The sequence below is a fragment of the Myodes glareolus genome, chromosome 21 (assembly GCF_982192425.1).
Source record: "Myodes glareolus chromosome 21, mMyoGla1.1, whole genome shotgun sequence".
In the NCBI taxonomy this organism is placed as follows: Eukaryota; Metazoa; Chordata; class Mammalia; order Rodentia; family Cricetidae; genus Myodes; species Myodes glareolus.
In genome coordinates this window covers 51647716-51670712 of record NC_142046.1, presented here as the reverse complement: position 1 = coordinate 51670712, position 22997 = coordinate 51647716, and the positions used below count along the sequence as shown (strand labels likewise).

Here is a 22997-nt window from a genome sequence, read left to right as displayed (position 1 = left end):
CCCAGGATCACATGATAGAAGAAACACAGTGGTTCTGGTTACTGTCCTTTGACCTCTTCACTTGTGCTGGGTTATGTATGGTGTATGCATACATAAACAAAAAGTAAAAAGTAAAGTTCCTCAAGCATTTTAGTGCTTTAGTTTAAATACAGAAACGTTTGTGTTATCTGGCCAGTCCTTGATAATAAAGGGATACTGAGTGTTTAATTGCTTATGCTGTGGCTGGGGAAATCCTTAATGACGGTGCTACTGAGGCTGCCTGTTAATTACTACACCGCTGCTGAGTAAATTCTTAGTCGCCGTGCTAGTAAAGGTATACTTAGAGCTTACTCTTCCTAACAATGATATTCTTTATTTTGTTAGATAAAACTCAAACTTTATAGCAGTTAAAGTCAGCATTCTTCAGTAGTTTTTATTTAAAAAATACAACTTTGAAAGCATTCAAAGAAGGGTTTATTCTTTTGGTTTTTTTAATATTGTTGTTGATGATGGAGTTTAATATTCTTTGAAAATATTTGGTCTCTATGAACAGTGCTTTAGTTTTTTCAGGTAGCATCTACTTCCATATCTCATTATTTGTGCACTGTTTCAGACCCCCCCCCCCGCCCTGGTTCCCGCTGTTGGAGATACTACATTTTTCATATTTACTTATTCTTTTCTAGTAACTGTCCTCTTTATAATCATTTTCTCTGCTTTTTCCCCATTTATATATAAAATTTGTTATGAGTCTTTGGTTTCTAACATCTTCTACCTGACTCTCCTTTATTTTTTTTTTTTTTATTTTTATTTATTTATTTTTTTTGTTCTCCACCATGAAATATCCTGGGAAAAGTATCAGTTTACAGTGCTGAGAGTCTTACGTACTTACAGTTCTCTTCTCAGAGACGGGTTTGGGTGAGAAGAATGAATGAATGTGTTTATAAAGGCAGTTGCTGGCAGTACATAGAGATAATAAAACTGAGCAAGTAATGTCACCTTAGAGAGTGACTAAATAGGAGCCGCTGCTTACAACTGGGTATTTATGTTTTAATTGTTCAGTTAGAAAGTAATAAGCAGTAACTTAATTTGTATTAAAAATGTTTCTAAAGCACAGCTAGAAAGTAGGGCATTCTGTTGAAAAGAGGGAGGGAAGAAGGGAAGGGAAGAGAGAGAGAAAGAGAGAGAGAGAGTTAACACACAAAGACCAGGCTTGGTTCATGAGAAAATTCTGTGTTATAGGTAACTAAGCTCCTGGGTTTGCTAGCTGGCAGAGCATACCTTAGCTGTGAGTGCATAGCATCTCTCATAGGCTAGGGCTGTTCTGATCTGTGAGTACTTGATGTTTGCGGAACCTGCTGAGTAGATAGCAGGTCAGATAAGGGCATCTCTGCTCTTTCCTTTCTCCCTCTGTTGTTTGTAGGAAGGCCACTTGTTCATTTTCTGGCCACCTAGACTCCCGGAATAATCACACAGAAACTGTATTATTTGTAATACTGTTTGGCCAATAGCTTAAGCATATTGCTAGCTAGCTCTTACATCTAGAATTAACCCATTTTCATTATTTTATTTTTTACCATGAGACTCGTGGCCTACCAGCAAGGTTCCACCTGGCAGCTGATGAGCGGGTACATGGTGTCTAGCTACTCCATCTTCCTCTTAACATAAAGTAGGATTATATTAGATTCATTAGCCCTAAATTACAAGCATATTCCTTATCAAGAAATCTGACACCATGAGAATTTAGGGTAGAGGATCCATTTGCTGCTTAAAATGGATAATTTGTGGTATGATATAGTTCATGATCTATTTGTACACATTTTATATTCTGATGTTAATTGGAGAGGTAAACAGTATAGAGAAGCTTATTTACTATTGAATGAATCATTATGTTTATTTGTATCTATGCTACTCTGTAGCATTAGCATTCTGTAGTCTTAGAAAATAAAGTTTTAAAGTGTGATAAAGTCAAGTAGGAATCTTCCGGAGTATGTGGCTTAAACTGAATCAAATTTGCCTCCAAAAATGTAGTTTCTGTAAGTGCTTAGTATTTGGTTTGTCTTCTGCGCTTAGAGAAGTCACTGTAGTGTCTCTCAGTATATCAAGAATTCTTAAGTCAGGTATGGTGGCAGATTCCTGTATTCCCAGAACATAGGTGGCTGAAGGGGGGACTCACCAAACACCCTCTACACAGAGACCTATAACTCTTCACTGCCCCCCCCCCCAAAAAAACACATCAAAAAAATCCCCAAATACGGAAGACTCCCGGCTCTATATGAGGCCTGGGTTCCAGCCTCAGCACTATGCACAGAAAGTGCTTACTATTTGTAAGGTATGAGTTTACGCGGCCATTGCTTCATACATTTGTAAGTGTTCATCTCTTTACCCTGTCTGTGAAGGCGTGATTCTCAGTCCCATGTCAACAGAACTACACAATATGACTGTTCGTGTAGGCAGGATACCTCTTTATTGCCCTTGCTATCCTGAACTCGCTTTGTAGACTGCGCTGACCTCGAACTCAGATCTTCCCACCTTTGCCTCCCATGTGCTGGGAGTTGCCTAGCTTGTAATAACTCTTTCAAGTGAACATCAGCTTTAGCTTTCTGAATGCCATGTGCTTTACATGGAGTAACACAGTCTGTGGGCAACAAGCCAGTTAGGTTCTCACTGCCTCCTTTTCGGTGACTAATTCCATAAGTTATAATGTGAACATATGTGGATATAGTTGCTCTTTGTTCTGTTGCTGGGTGTTTTGAGCAGGGCCTCACTATATACCTTGACTGGCCTGGAACTCATGGAGAATTGCCTGCCTCTGCTTCCCAGGTGCTGGGACTAAAGATGTGTACTGTTCTCTTTTCAGATATATGTTTTAAATATGTGATTATTTGAAGACAATGCTGGGAAGTTTGGTGTCTTAGTATCAGATAATAAATAGTAAAGGAATGATTGGAGAGAGAGAGAGAGAGAGAGAGAGAGAGAGAGAGTGATTGACCTGGTTTAAGTGTTAGAAGTTTTATTGGGGAGACATAACCAGTTTGTAATTGAAATAGTGCTAGGCAGGAATTATTAGCAGACACAGGATATCAGCCTGAAGCAATCAGCTAAGCTATTGACAGTCACCTCAGTCTCTACTGAAACAGAATCACATCCAACATGCCACCTGACACCATTTCTTTCTCTCTTTCTCCTCTGCTCCTTGCGATGTGGCATTCATCTCTCCTTGTGCCTCGTTCTGAAGAGATAACAGTGTAGCAACAACTCTGCCACTGACATCCTGTTCTCTGGATATTGGCACCTGCAAAGAGAAACAAGCAGTGACAGGCAGCAGCAGCATCAGTACTAACATCCATGGTGAACTCTTTACAGGCTGAGAACAAGCTCACAGCTCTTTTCTCACTCCTGACAGTGGAACATGCAGCCAGTTGAAACGGACAAGACTGGATTGCCTGCGAGCCTTTTGCACAGTGGAGAAAGCAGGGCGCTGGTTTTAGGTGAATTGTTTCCACATACTCCTAACCAGCTTTGCTGTCTCTCTCGGCCTTTTTAGAATACTTCATGTCATCCAAGTTATCAAAACGGTTCCATATGTGGCATTTCTTGTCATTTTAGTGTTGAGTGAAAATATTGAGCAGTATAATATTGGACAGCTTTATCTTTAGATCTATGTGTTCACGTCTATATTTGTAGTCATAAACAAAAGAAATCTGAAGATTCTCTCACTTAAGGCCAACCACAGGCACATTATGTTTCTGTACACTGTGATCCAGGGTTCTGCTCTTGCAGGAGTAGGAGTAGTTTTCAGGGGTACTTTGGTGGAAAATGCACTGTGTTTGAGAAAGTCACAGTGAAGCCCAGAAAGACTGTTAGGAGTCTAGACTGTTTCTGCCGTGTATGGGCAAGAAAGGTGCTGAGAAGCACTTTGGGGTTCTTTGTTGACATTTTGTCCTTACTATTTCTTTCTACTTAAAAATGAGTAGTTTTTGAAGTTCCTGTTGCAGGCATGGAACTACCTGTAGAAGGAAGCTCTCTTTATTTATAATCCACCTCCTCCACACCAGAAACTTTGAACAGTCTGGTTCTTATAATTAGACCCTTGACTTGGTAGTAGATGATAGCCACTTACCAAAAGGGAAATTTAGAGGTAAAGTTTTCTTCCTTTGGTGTTTAGTGTTAATTTGCTTGTTTAAGCAGTAGGATTTAAATATTTTTGTGGGGCTGGGGATGTACTCACTTGGTAGAGTGTTTGCCTGGCATTCATGAATCCAGAGCTGTAACCCTAGCGTCTGCAGGTGGTAGTGCAGTACATCCTAACTAATCCAAGGAGGATTAGGAGCTCAAGGTCATCCTTGACTATACAGTGATTTTTCAAGCCAGCTTAGGCTGTGCACACACATACAAACATTATTTTTTGTTGTTGCTGCTGTTTTAATATTGCGAGTCGAGTTTCCCTCACTTAGAGCAGAATTGTTTAAGCTAGAAATCACTGTTTCACAATGGAAAGTGCTTTCTTGACCACTAGCCATTTCCAGTCAAAACTATAAATCTGTGCTTTCACATGTGCACACATACTGGGTGTGTTAGGGCTGACCCCTTCCCATTGTCGAGTAGAAAGTTAACTCTTTTTATGCTGCTTAAAAGCCAGCGTGTGTGTGTGGGGGGGTATTCACCAGTATCCTGAAAAGGGCTCATAGGAAATGAAAATCTGGAAGGAGTGCACTGTACCGTACCACGTTCTGTACATGGCCTGCTAGACAATGTCCACACCCTGGTTAATATTTAAGGGATTTTCTCCTATAATACAACAGTATAGAAGAATAATACTAAATACCATATTTGCCAGTCATTGGGATTTGTGCATTTATTTGCAGCTGTTTAGAAAGGGTTTTGCTTTGTTTGTATAAAATAGAGAGAGGCTTGCAGATGAACAAACCTGTCTTGTTTAGCATTCATGCCCAGTTAAGTTTCAGTCTATATATTTGTGCATTTGAAGAGAGAATAAAGCAAACACACACCACACACCCTTCTCTCTTAGGAGGGATGAAGAAATGAAGTCAGGGAAGAGGAAGGCATCAGTAGACATTAACAACAGAGGTTGGACGGGAGGTATCTGAACTAGCTAAATACATTCAGGAAAGACAGACTGTTCCCATCAGTGATGGCAGATGTTCTGATTGGAAATGAAACTAGAACAGTGTTGTGTATAGCCAGAAAAGAATATAGCTATGAATTCCAGAGCTTTTGTGTCTTCTTCCTCCCCTCCTATCTGCATAGTCACACTCAGGTGTGACAGGTGAGATAAAGTCAAACCTGTTCTGTATTGGCAATAATTGTTTGACTGTTGGTTCATATTTCTATTGGTTTATATCTCCTATATCTACATAATAAGGATAAATTTGAAGTAAATTAATAGTTCTCTCTCTTTCTTTTCTTCTCTCTATTTTAATTAAAGAAGAGTTCATGAATTCAAGAGGAAGTAGGAGACACAAATTGGAGGGCAAGAGAGTGGAGTGGGCATGGTGTAACTCATAAACCAGGGACTATTGTGTTGTTGAAAGAGACTAATTATGAATAAGATAACATTTTTGTGCTTAAGATTTGTTAAGAGACAAATTGTTCTGTTGAAGTGGTCATGGGTCTTATTTTTCATTAAAAATATTGGAAAGTGCCAGGTGGTGTTGACATACACCTTCAATCCCAGCACTCGGGAGGCAGAGGCAGGTGGATCTCAAAGTTCGAGGCCAGCCTGGTCTACAGAGCAAGTTCCAGGAGAGACAGGGCTGCACAGAGAAACCCTGTCTCAAGAAACCAATATATATTTGGAAAGTAGTATTTTTTTCAGGTCATCTAATGAGCCAATATTGAGATCTGCTGTTTCTATGACTTGATATTTGTGATGTATATCAGAACATAAATAAGCATTGTTTTAAGATGTTGTCATCTATTACAGTGTGTATTATTAAATTACCAGTTGCTTTATTTTTTGGTTCAAATAGAGAAGAGCTGTGTTCTTTTTATTTTGTGTTTGATCACCAAAACCCACTGCTCTTTAATGCAGTCTGTTCTTACTGATGTTCCTTCTACTCTGTAACTGCCTACAGAGAATCTCTCTGCTTTCAGTATCTGGCTGTGGTTAAATCCAGTGGTTAAATCCAGAATTAGAACTTTATTTTTGAGATTGGGTCTTACTGTGCATGCGGCATTGGCTAGCCAAGAGCTTGCTCTGTAGTCCAGGCTGGTCTTGAACTCAGAGGTCTGCCTGTTTCTGCTGAGACTAAAGGTGTGTGCCATAATGCCCAGGGAAACATAGTAGTTGACTAGATTCTCTTATTTTATCAGTTTGTTATCAGAATAGATTCTTCAGAGTACAGAATAAATGTGGGCTTTCACTAGGTACAGCGTCTAGACAGAGGATGAGCCCTGCGATCAGCCTTTGCTCTTCTGTCTCTGAGGTGCCAAGAGAACACTCTGGTCTTCTAACTCAGGGGAACTTTAGACACCGGTATTCTCATCGCTCGCAGTGGAAATGGATACATGAGTAAAAAAATGTCCTTTTATATCACAAGTAAACGGAGGTTGTTACAGTTTCTTCTCTTCATCTTCAGGAAGAAGCTGAAATCCAGGCGGAACTGGAGCGCTTGGAAAGAGTCAGGAATCTTCACATACGGGAGCTCAAGAGGATAAACAACGAGGATAATTCACAGTAAGTGCCATGGTTGTACGTGACAGCAGCCCCCTTTCGTCTCCCATGGAAAACATAAACACTTTCTCGGTCAGCCATCTCTGTACACATAGAAAAATTCCAAAGGGTTACTGACTTGGCTGTCTGTGTGATCTGCTCCCCAGCTACCTCCTTATGCCATCTCTCTTACTCCCCTTCTGAATATATGGGTGACTTGCTTTTTATTTTCCATCAAGTGCACCCTAGACAGAACACCTGTCTCAGCTTCACCTCATTTCTTTCATATCCTTTTCTTATTTTTTCATGGTGATTGTCACTGTTTGTTGTTGATGATGATTTATTATGTCTCCTCCCCTTAACCTATAAACTTCTTGAACAAGATTATTGTTTTGATCTCCTTGTATCATCAAATCTAAGAGAGTACCTGGGACATAGTAGTCACCTTAGTTATATCATGACTGAATGTCAGAATTAATTTTACAGGAATGTAGGAGAAATTATTATAAAAGTTACATATCATACAATGTAGGAAGAAATGGGAAAGAACTTCAAGTTGTAGTCTTTGGTTTAAATCCAGTTACTAAAATGAGTGTCTTTTGTGGTGCATTCAAATAACCTGTGTTTCTTGGATCTTCATTTATTAGCATGGAGGTGAGAACTTTCTGTGTTGACACTTGATCTCAAAGTCTAGCGATGTCATCTAAAGCTGCATGACTATGTATGTATGTATGTATGTATGTATGTATGTATTCCCTTGGAAAGTGGGAATGCTTTGCTTAGAGAGGGGCCTTATGATCGTGTGTGGATGTGCAGTTCATGAACACAGGTCACTTTAGCATAATAGAAAACATCCTGCATTCTATCAGATTAAAGTCTTAAATGAGATAAAATAATTTAAAATTAACTGACTTTGAAAATCAAGTTCAGTATTTGTGGCTGTGGTTTGGGAATTATTAGTTTAAAGCAGAAATCTCTATTTTCTACAGTTTTCAGGAAAAACTTACTTATATTCAGCTAATTTTTAGTAAATTGTACAAATGCAGTGTCTTTACACTTGGCTTTTTAAAGCTGTTGCTGTCAGAGTGTAAATTTTGGAAACTTTGTTTTTCTGCCAAGCGCTTTGAGTGTTACTGCTGACCTTGTGCAGACAGCTTGCCCAGTCTGGCCCCCTTCTCTGTGACAGCTGAGCCCTTATCTGTAAACAGACACAGCAGGCTTTGTCTCATAGAATTGGTTGAGAAATGTAAGTTGCTTAATAGATAGCAGTATGATAAACATTAGCTATTAATGATAGTATGTATTACTTAATATATAGCAGTTAAAATAAACTAGTAATGGTAGGTAAGTGTTACTTGTGATTTTTTTTTACAAGTTTTTAAAAATTTTAAAAATTGATGAATAGTTCAAAGACACTAAGATATAGCCATGAACAAAAATAAGTAAATTATTTTTAAATACAAGTCACTACTATAAAATCTTGGTCACTCATTACTCAATATAAAAGTATATTTTTTCAAGAAAGGGGTTTTCTATAGAGCACAGTTGATGGTCTTTAAGAGGGTGCTGTTAGTGGCTAGCTGTTACAGTTATACTTTGTAAGTGCTGATGCTATCACTGGTGATACTATGTAGAAAGATGGAGAGAGAACAGCACACTGCTGCCCAGAGTGACTGAAACAGACAGCTGGGAGTGGAGTCCGGAATGGTCATTAATGCACACGGAATTTCTTGTATTCTTTTAATGTGCCTAAATAGCTGTTTTTCCTCTCTGCCTTTTTAAGGTTCAAAGATCATCCAACGTTAAATGAAAGATATTTATTGCTTCATCTTCTTGGAAGAGGTGGCTTCAGTGAGGTGTATAAGGTAATGGTCGCTGTTCTTTATGCTGATGGAGGGGGTGAGGTTAAACACATGGCTTTTGTATACTGGTTTTAGACTGACTTTTATCCTCAGTCTCATTACAACAAAAGGGCTTTTGGTGGGGTTTGCTGTCTTTTCTCCAGGGTCTAAGATCTGTTCTTGCCTCTTTTATCCTCTCAGCCATCGTAACTTAAATAAGCCTGAGCCACGCTGGTACTCACTAGCACCCTATCTCCCTTTTCCTCTGCTGTGTTGATCTCACAGGTTTATAGTTTGTCATGATGTCACTTTACTCTTTGTCCTAGTTGCCCTCTCTTACTGTGACAAATACCACGGCCAGGACGAGTTGGGGAGGGAACAGTCACTTCATCTTAAAGGTTGCAGTCCTCCACTGAGGGAAGCCACACAGGAACTCAAGACCAGAGCTGGAAGCAAGAGCCACGGAGGAACACTGCTTATAGGCTTGGTTACTCCGGCTTGTGCTCGCCCTTTTGTACACAATCCAGGAGTGGCACTGCCCACTGGTCAGTTTAATCAAGTCAGTCTCCCAGTGCAGAGTCCTTCAGATAACTTTGGGGTGTAAAATTAACAACTGAAGCTAACTAGGAAGTGTTTCCCTCTGCTTAAGCTAGTAAGGTAGGGATTCCTGGAGACCTTTTACAAACATGCAGGTTACTAAGTGCTTTTTAAAGAGGCATCTTTGCGTGTAAGTCACAATGAAGCTTAAACTGTTAAGCTTTCTTGTAACAGCATTTGGAGTGTAAAACATACAGGGCCGCAGAGAATGCTCTGCAGTAAGGACACGCACTGCTCTCCCAAAGGACCCGAGGTCAGTTTCAGCCACCCTTCTTAGAAGGCGCACATCTGACTGTAACTCCAACTCAGGGTGGTCTAATGCTTCTGGCTTCTGAAGACACCAGCTCTTTTTTTTTTTTTAATAATTGAAGAATTAATTATTAAGAACCTTTTAATTGGGGCTGTAGAAATGAATCAGTAGTCAGGAGCACTGATGGTTCTTCCAGAGGACTTGTCTCAGATTCCCAGCATCCACATGGGCGGTTGAAGACTCAGTCCTCTGGCCTCTTCAGGCACTGCATGCGGAGCTGTGCAGATAACATAGCACCCATACACATAAAATAAAAATAACTTTAAAGTTGAAAAGAATTTATTAGTTTAGTTGCTAAGAAAAGATAGATAAAAATACTATTTTCCCTACAACACACAGGAAAGTGTCATAGCTGCTTATGTTGCTGGTTGCTCCCTATAGGAGTTTCCATGTGATGGAACAGGCCTGATTTAAAAGAGAACTGGCTTCATTGTTTTACCATGATTCAAAATATTCACATTTAAAGAACTTGAATGTGAAAATTGACATTGTTTTTACTTTTTTGCTTCATCACCATGCATTTCTGTCGTATTTAAGTATATCACTGAACTGTATATCGTCTTAGAAATGATCAGTAATTGTTGCAAAAATGTTACCAAAACTTAAGTCTGTTTAGCTGTTTGATTGATGTTGACAGATGTTTCTGTCCTGCTCGGTCCCAAAGAAACACACAGAGGCTTAAATCGTAAACTGGTAGGCCTATTAGCTCAGGCTTCTGACTAACTCTTGATCCTACATTAACCCACAATTCTTGTCTGTGTCAGCCACATGACGTGGTGCCTTTTATAAGCTAGGCATTCTCATCTTGCTTCCTCTGTGTCTGGGTGACAACTGACAACTGAGCCTTTGCTCTTCCTAGAACTCTTCTGTCCTTGTTGTCCCGCCTCTACTTCCTGCCTGGCTACCAGCCATTCCACATTTTATTAAAGCAATACAACTGACAAATCTTTACAGCGTACAAGATCATTGTCCCACAGCAGACTGATGTGCGGTGTGGTTGTGTTCTACCTTGAATTGTAGGCTTTTGACTTGTATGAGCAAAGATACGCTGCTGTGAAGATCCACCAGCTTAATAAAAGCTGGAGAGACGAAAAAAAAGAAAACTACCACAAACATGCCTGCAGAGAGTATCGAATACACAAGGAACTGGATCACCCCAGAATAGTTAAACTCTATGATTACTTCTCCTTGGATACAGATACGTAAGTAAACAAAGATTGAACTATAAAGAATACTGGTTTTGTTCCCGACCCTGCAGTGCAGATATTCTCACCTCTCTGTTAGGGTTCTCAGTTACTGGGTAATGATTCTTCACTTTCCCAGTGTGCATTTTGTATGGTGCTAGATTTCTGCTGACTGTTCCCTTTCTGGTGTAGGTTTTGTACTGTGCTGGAATACTGTGAAGGCAATGACTTGGACTTCTACCTGAAGCAGCACAAATTGATGTCTGAGAAAGAAGCTCGGTCTATTGTGATGCAGATAGTGAATGCCCTACGATATCTCAATGAGATCAAGCCTCCTATTATACATTATGACCTTAAGCCAGGTATTTCAGGAAACCCGTCTTACAGGGTTAGGTTTTTGCTTTTGTCTTTTTTCCAGGGGTGGAGTTAGGGGCTATGTCTGCTTTTTTGCTTGCATTTTGTAACAGGGTTTCCCTATGTAGCCTGAGCTGGACTAACTCATGGAGATCCACCTTCTCATGCTTCCTAAGTGCTGGGATTGAAGGTGTGCCCCAATACAACGAGACCCCAGATACATATTTATTTACCTAGCATTGCTCTTAGTTGTAAAAATTATCCTTTCATTCATATAGATGTGTGTGTGTGTGTGTGCTACTAAAGATACTCTATTTTGGTTTTAGGAAATATCCTTCTGGTTGATGGGACGGCATGTGGAGAAATCAAAATCACTGATTTTGGCCTGTCCAAGATTATGGATGACGACAGCTATGGCGTGGATGGGATGGATCTGACCTCCCAGGGGGCGGGCACTTACTGGTAAGTGATTTAGTAAATACATTAAGACTACTTAATTATGAAAATTTAGTTTTATTTTCAAATATTCTTTGAGGTTACTATGCTAAAGGCGTTGACACCGAGCCTCTGAATTGAGGAGAGTCTTATGCTAGTGTTTTCTCCTCTGCGTTCTAAACTGCAGAGGCCGAAAGTCGCAGAAAGAATGGCTCAGCATACACATACAACTTTAATAGATTACAGCCAGAGACTTCTAGAGTGAGTCAGAGTTCATGAGTTTTCTTCTATGGTGTTGAGTGATACTATGATCTGAAGAAGTATTTTTACGGATGTAGCGTCCCAGCTGGCCTTGGTAAGAGCTGTGAACCTTAGACCTTCTCTATAGAAGTTTTGTGATTTTTAGTTGTTTGTTTGTTTGTAGATACAGGGTTTATTAATTGTAGACTGTAGATAAACTCATATTTTAGTCATTAGATTTGACTCTCAAAATCTCTTTCTGTAGATATAAATCTAACTGGAACCAATTCCTGACTGTAAAGGTCATCCTGAATGTTATCAGTACATAGCTGACTTAGGTGCCATTACTGTTTCCACTGTGAAACACCATGACCAAAAGCAAGTTGGTTAAAAAGGGTTTATTTGGCTTACACATCCTTGTCTTTGTCCATCATTGAAGACAGTCAGGACAGGGACTCCCTCTCTGATGACTCGAATTTGTGCCTAGTTCCATGCCACTAGCCAGGACTCTGGGTGCTTACCAAACCATGAGTATAACTTCTCACATTACTGCCAAGGTCACCAGAGTAGAAAATACAGAGTAACCTAATTCTCAGAATAAATGAGATTAACAAGAAGTCTGTTAGATTTTACTGGGAAGAGAGCTGCATAAAAGCTGCACAGTGTCTGTTGAGGATCTTCCCAGTTTGCTGGGCCCACACTGACCATTTCCCTGCATTACTTAGATTCATGCTGAGTTTACCTTCCTCAAGGGTTATTAGTCATATGTGTGGTCAACTTTATAGCACGTGGAAATCATCTGGCCTGTGGTACCGCCTAAAAATGTGATGTTGATAAAAGTGAAGTTACTGCTTTCCTGTTGAAGAAAACTGTCACTCAAACTTATGATCTCCTGAAAGTTAATAGTCTTTTTTTTTTTTTAGTTTATTAGATTTTTTTAAACATACCAATCCAAGTTCCACTCCCTCCCCTCCTCCCAATTCCCTCCATACACCCTCCTACCACAACCCCATCCAATCCTCAGAGAGGGTAAGGCACACTGCTTTGTGGAAGGTCCAAGGCCCTTCGTACTATATCTAGGCTGAGCAAGGTATCAATCCAAAGAGAATAGGATCCCAAAAAGCCAATACATGCAGTAGGGATAAATAAATCCTGGTGCCACTGCCTGTGGTCTCTCAGTCTGCCCCAGCCATGCATCTGTCAACCACATTCAGAGGGACTAGTTTGGTCCTATGCTTGTTCCCTCCCAGTCCGGTTGGAGTTGGTGAGCTCCCATTAGCTCAGGTAGACTGTTTCAGTGGGTGTCCCCAGCATGGTCTTGACCTCTTTGCTCATATTCTCATTTCTTCTACTCTTCAACTTGACTTTGGGAGCTCAGTCCAGTGCTCAGATGCGTGCCTCTGCCTGTTTCCATCAGTTGCTGGATGAAGGTTCTATGGTGATATTTAAGATATTCATCAGTCTGAGTACAGGGCAAGTCAAGATTGGGCCCCCTCTCCTCTATTGCTTAGGATCTTAGCTGGGATCATCCTTGTGAATTCCTGAGAATTTCTCAAGAGCCAGGTTTCTGCCAACCCTATAACGGCTCCCTCAATCAAGACATCTCTTTCCTTGCTCTCATCTCTGTCCTTCCTTCATCTCGACTATCCCATTCCCTCAAGTTCTTCTCACACCTACCCTTCTCCCCTCTTCTTCCCCTTCTCCCGTCCCTTGTCCCTTCTCTTTCCACCCCCATGCTTCCAATTTTATCAGGTGATCTTGCTTGTTTCCAATTTCCAGGAGGATCTATATATGTTTTTCTTTGGGTTCACATTATTATTTAGCTTCTCTAGCATCATGAAGTATAGGCTCAATGTCCTTTGTTTATAACTAGTTTCCACTTATGCGTGAGTACATACCATATTTATCTTTTTGGGTCTGGATTACCTCACTCAACATAGTGTTTTCTAATTCCATCCATTTGCATGCAAAATTCAAGATGTCATTGTTTTTTACCGCTGGGTAGTACTCTAATGTACCACATTTTCTTTACTTATTCTTTGGTTGAGGGGCATCTAGATTGTTTCCAGGTTCTGGCTATTACAAATAATACTGCTATAAACATAGTTAAACAAATGTTTTTGTAGTATGTTTGAGCATCTTTTGGGTATATGCCCAAGAGTGGTATTGCTGGGTCCTGAGGTAGATTGATTCCCAATTTTCTGAGAAACTGCCATACTGATTTCCAAAGTGGTTGTACAAGTTTGTATTCCCACCAGCAATGGCTGAGTGTTACCCTTACTCCTCATTTTCTCCAGCATAAGCTATATCATTGGTGGTTTTGATCTTAGCCATTCTGACAGGTGTAAGATGTATCTCAGAGTTGTTTTGATTTGCATTTCTTTGGCTAAGAATGTTGACCATTTCCTTAAGTATCTTTTGGCCATTTGAGATTCTTCTGTTGAGAATTCTCTGTTTAGTTCAGTACTCCATTTTTTAATTGGGTTATTTAGAATTTTGATGTCTAGTTTCTTGTTCTTTATATATTTTGGAGATCAGTCCTTTTTATGATGTGGGGTTGGCGAAGAGCTTTTCCCATTCAGTAGGCCATCTTTTTTATCTTATTGACTGTGTTCTTTGCTTTACAGAAGGTTCTCAGTTTCAGGAAGTCCCATTTATTTATTATTGCTCTCAGTGTCTGTGCTACTGCAGTTATATTTAGGAAGTGGTCTCCTGTTCACAAGTGTTGAAGACTATTTCCCACTTTCTCTTCTGTCAGGTTCAGTGTGGTCGGATTTATAATGAAGTCTTTAATCCATTTTGACTTTAGTTTTGTGCATGGTGTTAGATAATGGGTCTATTTTCATTCTTCTATATGTGACATCCAGTTATGCCAGCATCATTTGTTGAAGATACTTTCTTTTTTCCATTGCATAATTTTAGCTTCTTTGTCAAAAGTAAGGCGTACATAGGTGTGTGGATTAATATCCAGGTCTTCGATTTGATTCCATTGGTCAGCCTCTCTGTTTTTAATGCCAATACCAAGCTGTTTTCATTACTGTAGCTCTGTAATAGAGCTTGATATCAGGGATGGTGAAGCCTCCAGAAGTTCCTTTTATTGTACAGGATTGTTTTGACTATCCTGGGTTTTTTGTTTTTCCATATGAAGTTGATTATTGTTCTTTCAAGATCTGTAAAGAATTGTGTTGGGATTTTGATGGGGATTGCATTGAATCTATAGATTGCTTTGGTAGGATTTCCATTTTTACTATGTTGATCCTATCTATCCAAGAGCATGGGAGATCTTTCCATTTTCTGGTATCTTCTTCAATTTCTTTCTTCAAAGACTTAAAGTTCTTGTCAGATAGGTCTTTCATTTCTTTGGTTAGTGTTACACCAAGATATTTTGTTATTTGTGGCTGTTGTGAAAGGTGATGTTTCTCTGATTTCCCTATCAGCTTCTTTATCACTTTTGTATAGGAGGGCTACTGATTTTTTTTGCGTTGATATTATATCCTGCCATACCACTGAAGATATTTATCAGCTGTAGGAGTTCTCTAGTAGAGTTTTTGGGGTCACTTATATATACTTAGATATCATCTGCAAATAATGAAATGACTAAAGTTAATAGTCTTAACTAGAAGACTTTTAGCCATTTTGAACAGGCTGTTTTACAACAGAACTCTAGATACCTATAATAAAAAGCGTTTCTTCTCTGTAGAACTCTCAGCACTGATTTCTCTGTCGCCTAACTTCACTAATGTTGAACAGTGAGAGGAAATCACCCTCATACAGGTGGACCTCAGTCAGGGTTAGGGACTTGCAGGACAATAGTCATGATGTTCTTATGTAGAGACATAGGACTTATTTCCAGGCCTGGTGTGGTAGTGTCCACTGATAATCCCAGCACTCGGGAGACAGAGCCAGAAGGATCTCTGTAAGTTGACAGCTGGCATGGTCACAGAGTGAGGTCTAGGCCAACCAAGGCTACTTAGTGAGACCCTCTTTCAGGATCGACAACAATAAGAATGTATTTCCCATAGAAACGGTGGTCCAAACAAATGATTGGTTTTCAATGTTGAGTTCTTTAGATGTCTATTTGGGGACTGGGGTGACTCTTTTAGAACATACGTATTGCTTTTATAAAACTTATCCTCTACAGAAATTTAAAATTGTTGTCAATATCACTAAGGAAAAGTCAGTTTTGTTTCTTGCTCATACTGTTGTCCAGAACAGTCGAATTTGTCACCTTCAAAATTGTTTCTATTATTGCTCTTTTGCTTCCATACCCTCTGTGTGGCAAGATGCCTGCATATTCAAGAGCTGTGCTCTTTTCAGCCACACACTAAACACCTTCAGTCTAGCATCAAATTACTTTTAAGTGGACCATGGTTTAACTACATTACTCGTCTTTACTTTTTTTTAATTTATCAGAGTTTTGAGTTGTGTGATGCTTGCATCTCTGATGGAGTGTTTTACTTTGGGGATGGGCACTGTTTTGAGACAGGGTTTCTCTGTTTAGCCCTAACTGTCCTGAAACTCACTCTGTGGACCAGGCTGGCCTCAAACTCTAAGAGATCCACCTGCCTCTGCCTCCCAAGTGTTGGGACTAAAGGTGTGCACCACCCATGTCTGGTGGATTCTTTTACTTATAACAAGATAATGAACTTATTTCTACCTTTCATATATCAAAATATGAATTTTTGAATAGCAGTTTTACATTTTAAAAGTTAGTGTTTGAATACTTAGTATATTTCACACACTGGTAGTCTTGAAGGTGCATGCAAAATCAAAGCTCCTTGAACTTCTTGAAGTCAGTGCAAGGAGAGCTGAATGCTTTTGTAGATGTACCACATCGTTCTTCCCTAACATGGGGAAGGAAGCCATGTTACATGCCCGTGGAAGGCAACAGAGAAAGCTCATGTCCAGAGGTGAGTGAATTGACCTTGACTTGCCAGTTTGGAGGAAGAAAGGGGATAATATGATTGCAGATTTTGAAATTTATGTTGTCGATTAGGATAGGTCTTATGTTACAATAAGGTATATGAGATCCTGTCTCATTGGAATAAATGAAGACTTTGGGTGGCTTAAAGGAGATAGTCTGTGGTCTGGTGTGTATTCCAGGAAGAACTGGCTGCAGCTTAAACTGTTCAAATAGGGCAGGAGAGTGTTTATTCTGTTATTAGAAATTTACTCAGATTACACTATTACAGTAATGATAATGCTTTCTTTGGACATAAATATACTCTCACAAAGTTGTATTTTGGTTCTGGAGTCAATTGAATTAATAAAACTTTGGTTTTCATTGCTGAAAACTGCAATTATGTGTAAATAAAGTAAGCATTCTAAGATTTAAAAATTTTGAGCTAAACATTACATTCCCTCCTCCCCCCCCCCCCCCCATTACTTAAAGGTATTTACCTCCTGAGTGCTTTGTAGTTGGAAAAGAGCCGCCAAAGATTTCCAACAAGGTTGATGTGTGGTCGGTTGGAGTCATCTTCTTTCAGTGTCTCTATGGTAGAAAAGTAAGTTGTGCATACCAGTTCATCTCTGTAGAAATAAATTCATGTTTGTTTTGTCTTTTATGTGCAAAATTTCAGTAACTTAGTATCAGTTTAGATCCTTCCAAGGAATGACACTCTTCTTGATTGCTTTTTTGTATCAGAATTATTTTAACAGTTGATTTGGTTGGTCTCTCCTTCCTTGCCCAAACATATTCTATTGGGAACTCTGGAGTTAAGCACTTTGCAATGTCCTTCATTCCTTAACTCCCACTTTCTTAACTCCCACTGTCCCTGCAGACATTTGGTCTGGATACCAATTCCTCCTGTAATTCCTCAGAGAAATGCCATCAAACTTAGTTTTCCCCAAGCCTCTGTTAATAGTAAAATCAGAAATACAAGTTGCCATGGATAGTGTCTAGTTTGCGTCCTGTCCAGTCTCCACCACTACAAGAGAGGTGGAGGAACCTGTCTAAAAGTGTGCAACATATGAAGACTGTCTTTGTTTGCTTTCTGTTGCTAATATTAACATCATGACCAAAAGCAACTATGCAGGGAAGAAATTTGCAGGTTGGGAAATTTATAGGTTAGGGAAGTAAAGGCAGTAACTTGAGACAGGAACGAAGCAGGACTTCACAGATGAGCACTTCTTGCTGGCTTGGTTCAGCCTACTCAGCTTGCTCTCTGTTCACCCAAGGACCACCTTTCCTGGGGTGGCCCTCCCACATCAGTTTAGTTCCCAAGCAGTAAAATACCGCATAGACATGCCCATAGGCCAGTTTAGTGAGGCATCACTCGGTTGAAGTTCCCAGTCAACTCCAGCTAATGTTAAATTATTAAAAACTGACTAGCATAGAGACCAAACCCAGGTTTCTTGGCTCCCAAACTAGGGCTGTTTCCTCCTAATTACTTGAATGGCAGCCTAATTTGCTTCTCCATCACATGGGGTTTATCTGCTGAGACTTGACTGAATGGATGTTTCCAGACTGTTCTTAGCTCTAATCTTGTTTCAGTGAGAGTACATCCCAACTCTCAGGTAATTTCGGTCAGGATGTTAAGATGCAAATCATTTCTGTGGTGATTCTTTGTTTTAAATGTTTTGTTTCAATATTTTATTCTTTTTTTTTTTTTTTAAAGCCATTTGGTCACAATCAATCTCAACAAGACATTCTCCAGGAAAACACAATACTAAAAGCCACAGAAGTCCAGTTCCCTGTAAAACCAGTTGTAAGCAGTGAAGCCAAGGTATTGACCACATATATGTTTTGTGAAGTGTCTGAGTTGTGGCTCTGGTGTGGTTAGTGCCTCAGTAGCCACAGTGGCCAGAATGGCTGCTGCTGCAAAGGGGTGCTGTCTTGCTCTGGAAGCAGAGACTGCTTTGGCCTTGGGATATGCTGTCTTTATCATTAAGCATTAAATATGCTTCCTCATTCTGTGTGCACAGCAACTTGCTTTTCTTTGAAATTGGAAGAGAAATCACAACATCTGGACACTTCATTACTTTTTGGTCTTACTCAGTCTACCAGTCTGCCCATTCTAACGCTGAGATACTTAAGTGTATAAAAAGAGGGACTGAGGAGGTGACTCAGTAGTTAAGGGCACTGGCTGCTTGCTTTTCCAGAGGACCCAGAATCACTTTCCAGCATCTACACCACCACCTGTAACTCTAGTCCCAGGGGATCTGACACCCTCACACAGACATAAACATGTGCAGGCTAAACACCAATGCATACGAAATAAAAGTAATGTAAAAATCACTTTGTAAGCAGAAGTGGAGCTTTCCAACAACGCATCCTAAGGAAGCAATAATCAAGGCTCCCATGTAGCACCCAGGGTATGTGTCTAAGGAAGCAATAATCGAGATTCAGATTAGAGTAAAAATGTCATTAGACTCTCAAAGGTTCTTAAGGTTTTTGAACTACCTATAAAATGTGTTCTGTTTATAGTTTTTAATGTGTCCACCCTTCCCGAGGAGCTGGTGGGCTGGGTTCTAGAAGGGAGAACGTCATTGCATTGCCGTCTTTCTATTTGAAGGCCTTCATAAGACGCTGTTTGGCTTACCGAAAAGAAGATCGATTTGATGTACACCAGCTGGCAAATGACCCCTACCTTCTCCCCCACATGAGAAGATCCAATTCTTCAGGAAACCTTCACATGTCTGGGCTGACAGCAACTCCTGCACCTCCTTCTGCAAGTGTAATCACATACTGACTCTCCTTCAAGATTGGCATGATCTCTGATTGGCTTCCAGATGCATACTTGAATTTGAGTGTTCTGGTTTTTTACACAGGACATGGTAAGAGTTTCTGTGAGCTGAAGCTCTCCGTGGAGTCATGCGTGAGGGTGGATCACGGGCAGTGACTCAGTGCACACTCCTCCCTCTGCCCTGGAGCAGCATGGAACGGGAATACCATGTTACAGCGGAAGACGAGGGGACACTGTAAATAACCTTTATAATACCTAAATATATTTGATTGTTACCAGAGAGTTCTAATATGAAGGGTAGTTTTTCATTATTTAAGAACACATGAAAAAATTATGAGACATTTATTACACGGGAGCTACAGTGCCTGGTACAGCATCAGCACTCGGCAGCTGATCTGCGGAAACCAAAGCAAGAACTGAGTGACAGCGGCCGTGGTTTATGATAGGATGTGAGCATTAGGGCCTTTGGACGGTTGTAGACTTTGTCGTTTGCCTATTCTGACTTTTACCAAGTTGTACCTCAAATCACATGTCCGTTCCCCCACCGCTTGTGTTACAAGGGAGCTGTCGTTTCTGAACACTTCATACCTTTAACACAAAGAGCTGCCTATTTTCAATCAGTTGCAGTCACTAAATGATAGCATTCCCGGGGCTTTCAGTGTTTTAGAATTAACAGGCATTTTTCTTTTGTTTCCAGGCCTCGTTGATTAAAGCAGGAGACAGTGTGTAACCAAAAGCAGGCCAGTTCTATGCAGGATAATGATAAATTCCCTTCTGGCTCTATTGTAAATTACTGTACAGATGTCCTATTACAATTACTGAGTTTCAGCAGCTTATTCTTGTACAAATGTTTAAAAATACGGCTTTTCTAATTGGATGTTGTATTTTTTTTAAGTCTTCTTGAAGGCGCTTTAATTGCTGCTAAATGATATTGCTTTTTTGCTAAAAAAAAATTGAATGACCTCCTTGAAGGCACAAGTTGACTGTACATCATGGAGAGATATTAAAAGCAGGCATTCATTATCAATCAAGGCATGTAAAATGATCCATGTTGGGCATATTGAGTTCTTTACATCAGTTTTTTAGGTTCTAGGGCTGTGGAGCACATAGATACTAGATTTATAAATTGTTCATGGTTATTCTACATTTCTAGAAAGTTCTTAGCATCAAGGTGGGATGATGGTCCCATAGAATGAATGTTTCTTGTGGTTTGTACAGATTTGTTAAAATGTGAACATTTTCTGACTGCCTTGTGTAGTAGAAACCAATATTTGGGGGGATGCTGTATTTCGTTCTTGTACGGATTCTTTTTTCTTTATTGTCACAGTCATAATGCTGAGACTTACCTGTAAGTTGTCCATGGTGCAGAAAACAGGCTCTCCCTGCCAGACACCCCTTAACATGTACAGTTAAACTGTGGCTCTTATCTGATGTTGCAAGCCATTTTGTTTGTTTGTTTGTGTTTTTTTTTCATTGTACATAGACACATTGTCTGTTTAAGATGCTGCTGGAATTACAGAGAATGTAGCCAAACAGTAATAAACAATGACAGTTAAAATGTAAAGACTGTGAAGATTACATTCAAAGAGAGCTTTCTAGATGGAGGTTCCTAACAGATCTTTACTTAAAAAGCAGATGGCTAAATTCCTTAAGCGTACTCCAGACAAGTGTGAAGTGTTTCAAACTTTGTTAAAGTTAGGCCTAATAGCCTTCTCAGGACTAATCCTGTGAGTTCCTCAGGTCATCAGGAGTGCTTTCAGGGCAGCACCCAACTCCTATTTAGGTTAGGGTAGAAACCCCTGAAGGACATTGATGTGGTCACCACATGCTGGCAGTCATTGATTGCTTACAGTTGCTGCCCACACGGAAATTCATGATCTGAATGAAAATGCCCAGCTTTGTTTAACATTTTGGAGTGGTGAGCTTGGCCAGGCTGTACCAATGGGTCACTGATTGCCCCACATTAGAGGCGAGGCTGGGGGATGTGAGTTTGGCCGGCCTGGGCACTGGAGAAGGACACGTACACATCTCACAAACACAGAGGCCAGGGAGAAAGGAGGAAAAGAAGCCATAAAATGAAATTGCTTTCTTGAGTTCAGCTGAAGTGGATCATTTCAGAATCAAGAGTGTGTGTATTGGGGTGGGTGGTGCATCACCAAGCCTGACGACCTGGACGCTGGGAGGAGAGAATGCACAACAGCACGCTACAGTGTGCTGCCCCCTCACACGTGTACACACACACACACACACACACACACACACACACACACACACACACACACACTAAGCGAATGTTTATAAAAATTCAAATAAGAGTGTATCAGATGAATCAATTTATCCATGTCTTCTAAAGCTTTTCCAAATGTGGATTTAAATAGCCTACCAGTATTTGAGCTACATGAACCAGTATCACTTTCGCAAGAAACTGGTGCTTGTTGCTTAATAATTTCCATGTTGCTCTGGCAGTTTCAGCTCCTTTGTTTTGAGGCATTGATGGTTTTGTCTTCTGGAGTCAGCGCTGACTGTGGATAAAATATGCAGTTCTCACCCTTGGAAGTAGCTGTACAGGTTGGGGTGTAGTTCACTGGTAGAGTGCTATACTTAGCTCATGTACGTTCAGTCCCCAGCCAAAATAATAATAATAAAAAATACATTAGCTTTAATAAACATGTGGACGTTGAGAGGAAGTAAGTACAGAAGCTACCATGCTGACGTGTATGTTGGGGGCGAGAGATGTGTGCTTGTTTTTTTCTTATGGCTGTGCCCCCTTTTCCTACAAAAGAACTTGAGTGTAAATGTGAGCAAATGCTTGTGCAATTACCTCATTACAGGAAGCCAAAATGGTGGAGTCTCAGCAAAACATCTCTGTATTGTCCCGCGTTGATGTTTGTCTTGACCTATTAAATACACTGTTGATTACTATTATGCTACCAGATATGCTTTGGTGGAAATGTACGTTTATGTTAATAGTTTAATGATTTAATTACATTACTGTTGGACGTGTGTGTGCATGTGTGTGCACGTATGCGCGTGCTTGTACTCAGTATAGCTTTATTCTAAAAGTACTGTGTCAGGTCTTTCTAGTTTCACTCTTAAGTTTCCATGATATTTGATTCCCTCCCCCCAACACACTAAACTTCAGTGTTCTGAATGTTTAACCTAATTCCAGAACTGCTTTTGCAGCTAGTTTCTAAAATCTTAGATTTTGTTTCATTCTGTGGTGGTTTTAAACTGTGTATACGTTGTCCATTTTGATCTGAGTTGGCTTTCCCACCCAAAACATCTCCAATTACCTTACCACCACCCCACCCCACCACCCCGTTCATTTATTTATTTAGGGTTTTATAGCCCAGACTGGCCTCAAAATTGATGGTAACCCACCTTCCTGAGCCTCCAGAAGGCTGGAATTACAGGTATCTGTTAACCCCACCTTGTTAAAAGAATTTGTTTTCAATAGGGAAGATTTGAGTGTGTATAAACCAAATTCAAAACTTGTTTTCATGGCTATACCTGATATTGGTAGAAAGTCTCGAGAGTAGCAGGGTGTGTGGGTTTGGCCTGAAGGCTGAGAGCCTTCAGCTCTGGGATGGACCACCTGCACAGGCAGTCCTCTCGGGGCACTGAGACATGGCTGACCCATTACAGTTGGAAGAGGGTGCTGACAGCCGTTGTCTGGCTTCTCCATCCGAGTCTGCTGTG

The 22997-nt window shown here is 40.2% G+C and overlaps 1 protein-coding gene across 2 annotated transcripts in view; it reads left to right on the top strand.

Moving 5' to 3' along the window:
• Positions 1 to 20862, top strand: part of Tlk1 (tousled like kinase 1) — a 103580-nt gene extending 82718 nt beyond the window's left edge. For both annotated transcript variants that reach the window (XM_085680972.2, XM_048426250.3), the window contains 8 exons: positions 6579 to 6676; positions 8436 to 8517; positions 10421 to 10602; positions 10777 to 10946; positions 11265 to 11400; positions 17006 to 17117; positions 18231 to 18338; positions 19128 to 20862. In XM_085680972.2, the coding sequence (XP_085537098.1) occupies positions 6579 to 6676; positions 8436 to 8517; positions 10421 to 10602; positions 10777 to 10946; positions 11265 to 11400; positions 17006 to 17117; positions 18231 to 18338; positions 19128 to 19304 (1065 nt within the window). In that variant the 3' untranslated portion in view covers positions 19305 to 20862. The remainder of the gene's footprint in view (positions 1 to 6578; positions 6677 to 8435; positions 8518 to 10420; positions 10603 to 10776; positions 10947 to 11264; positions 11401 to 17005; positions 17118 to 18230; positions 18339 to 19127) is intronic.
• The last annotated feature ends 2135 nt before the right edge of the window (positions 20863 to 22997 follow it).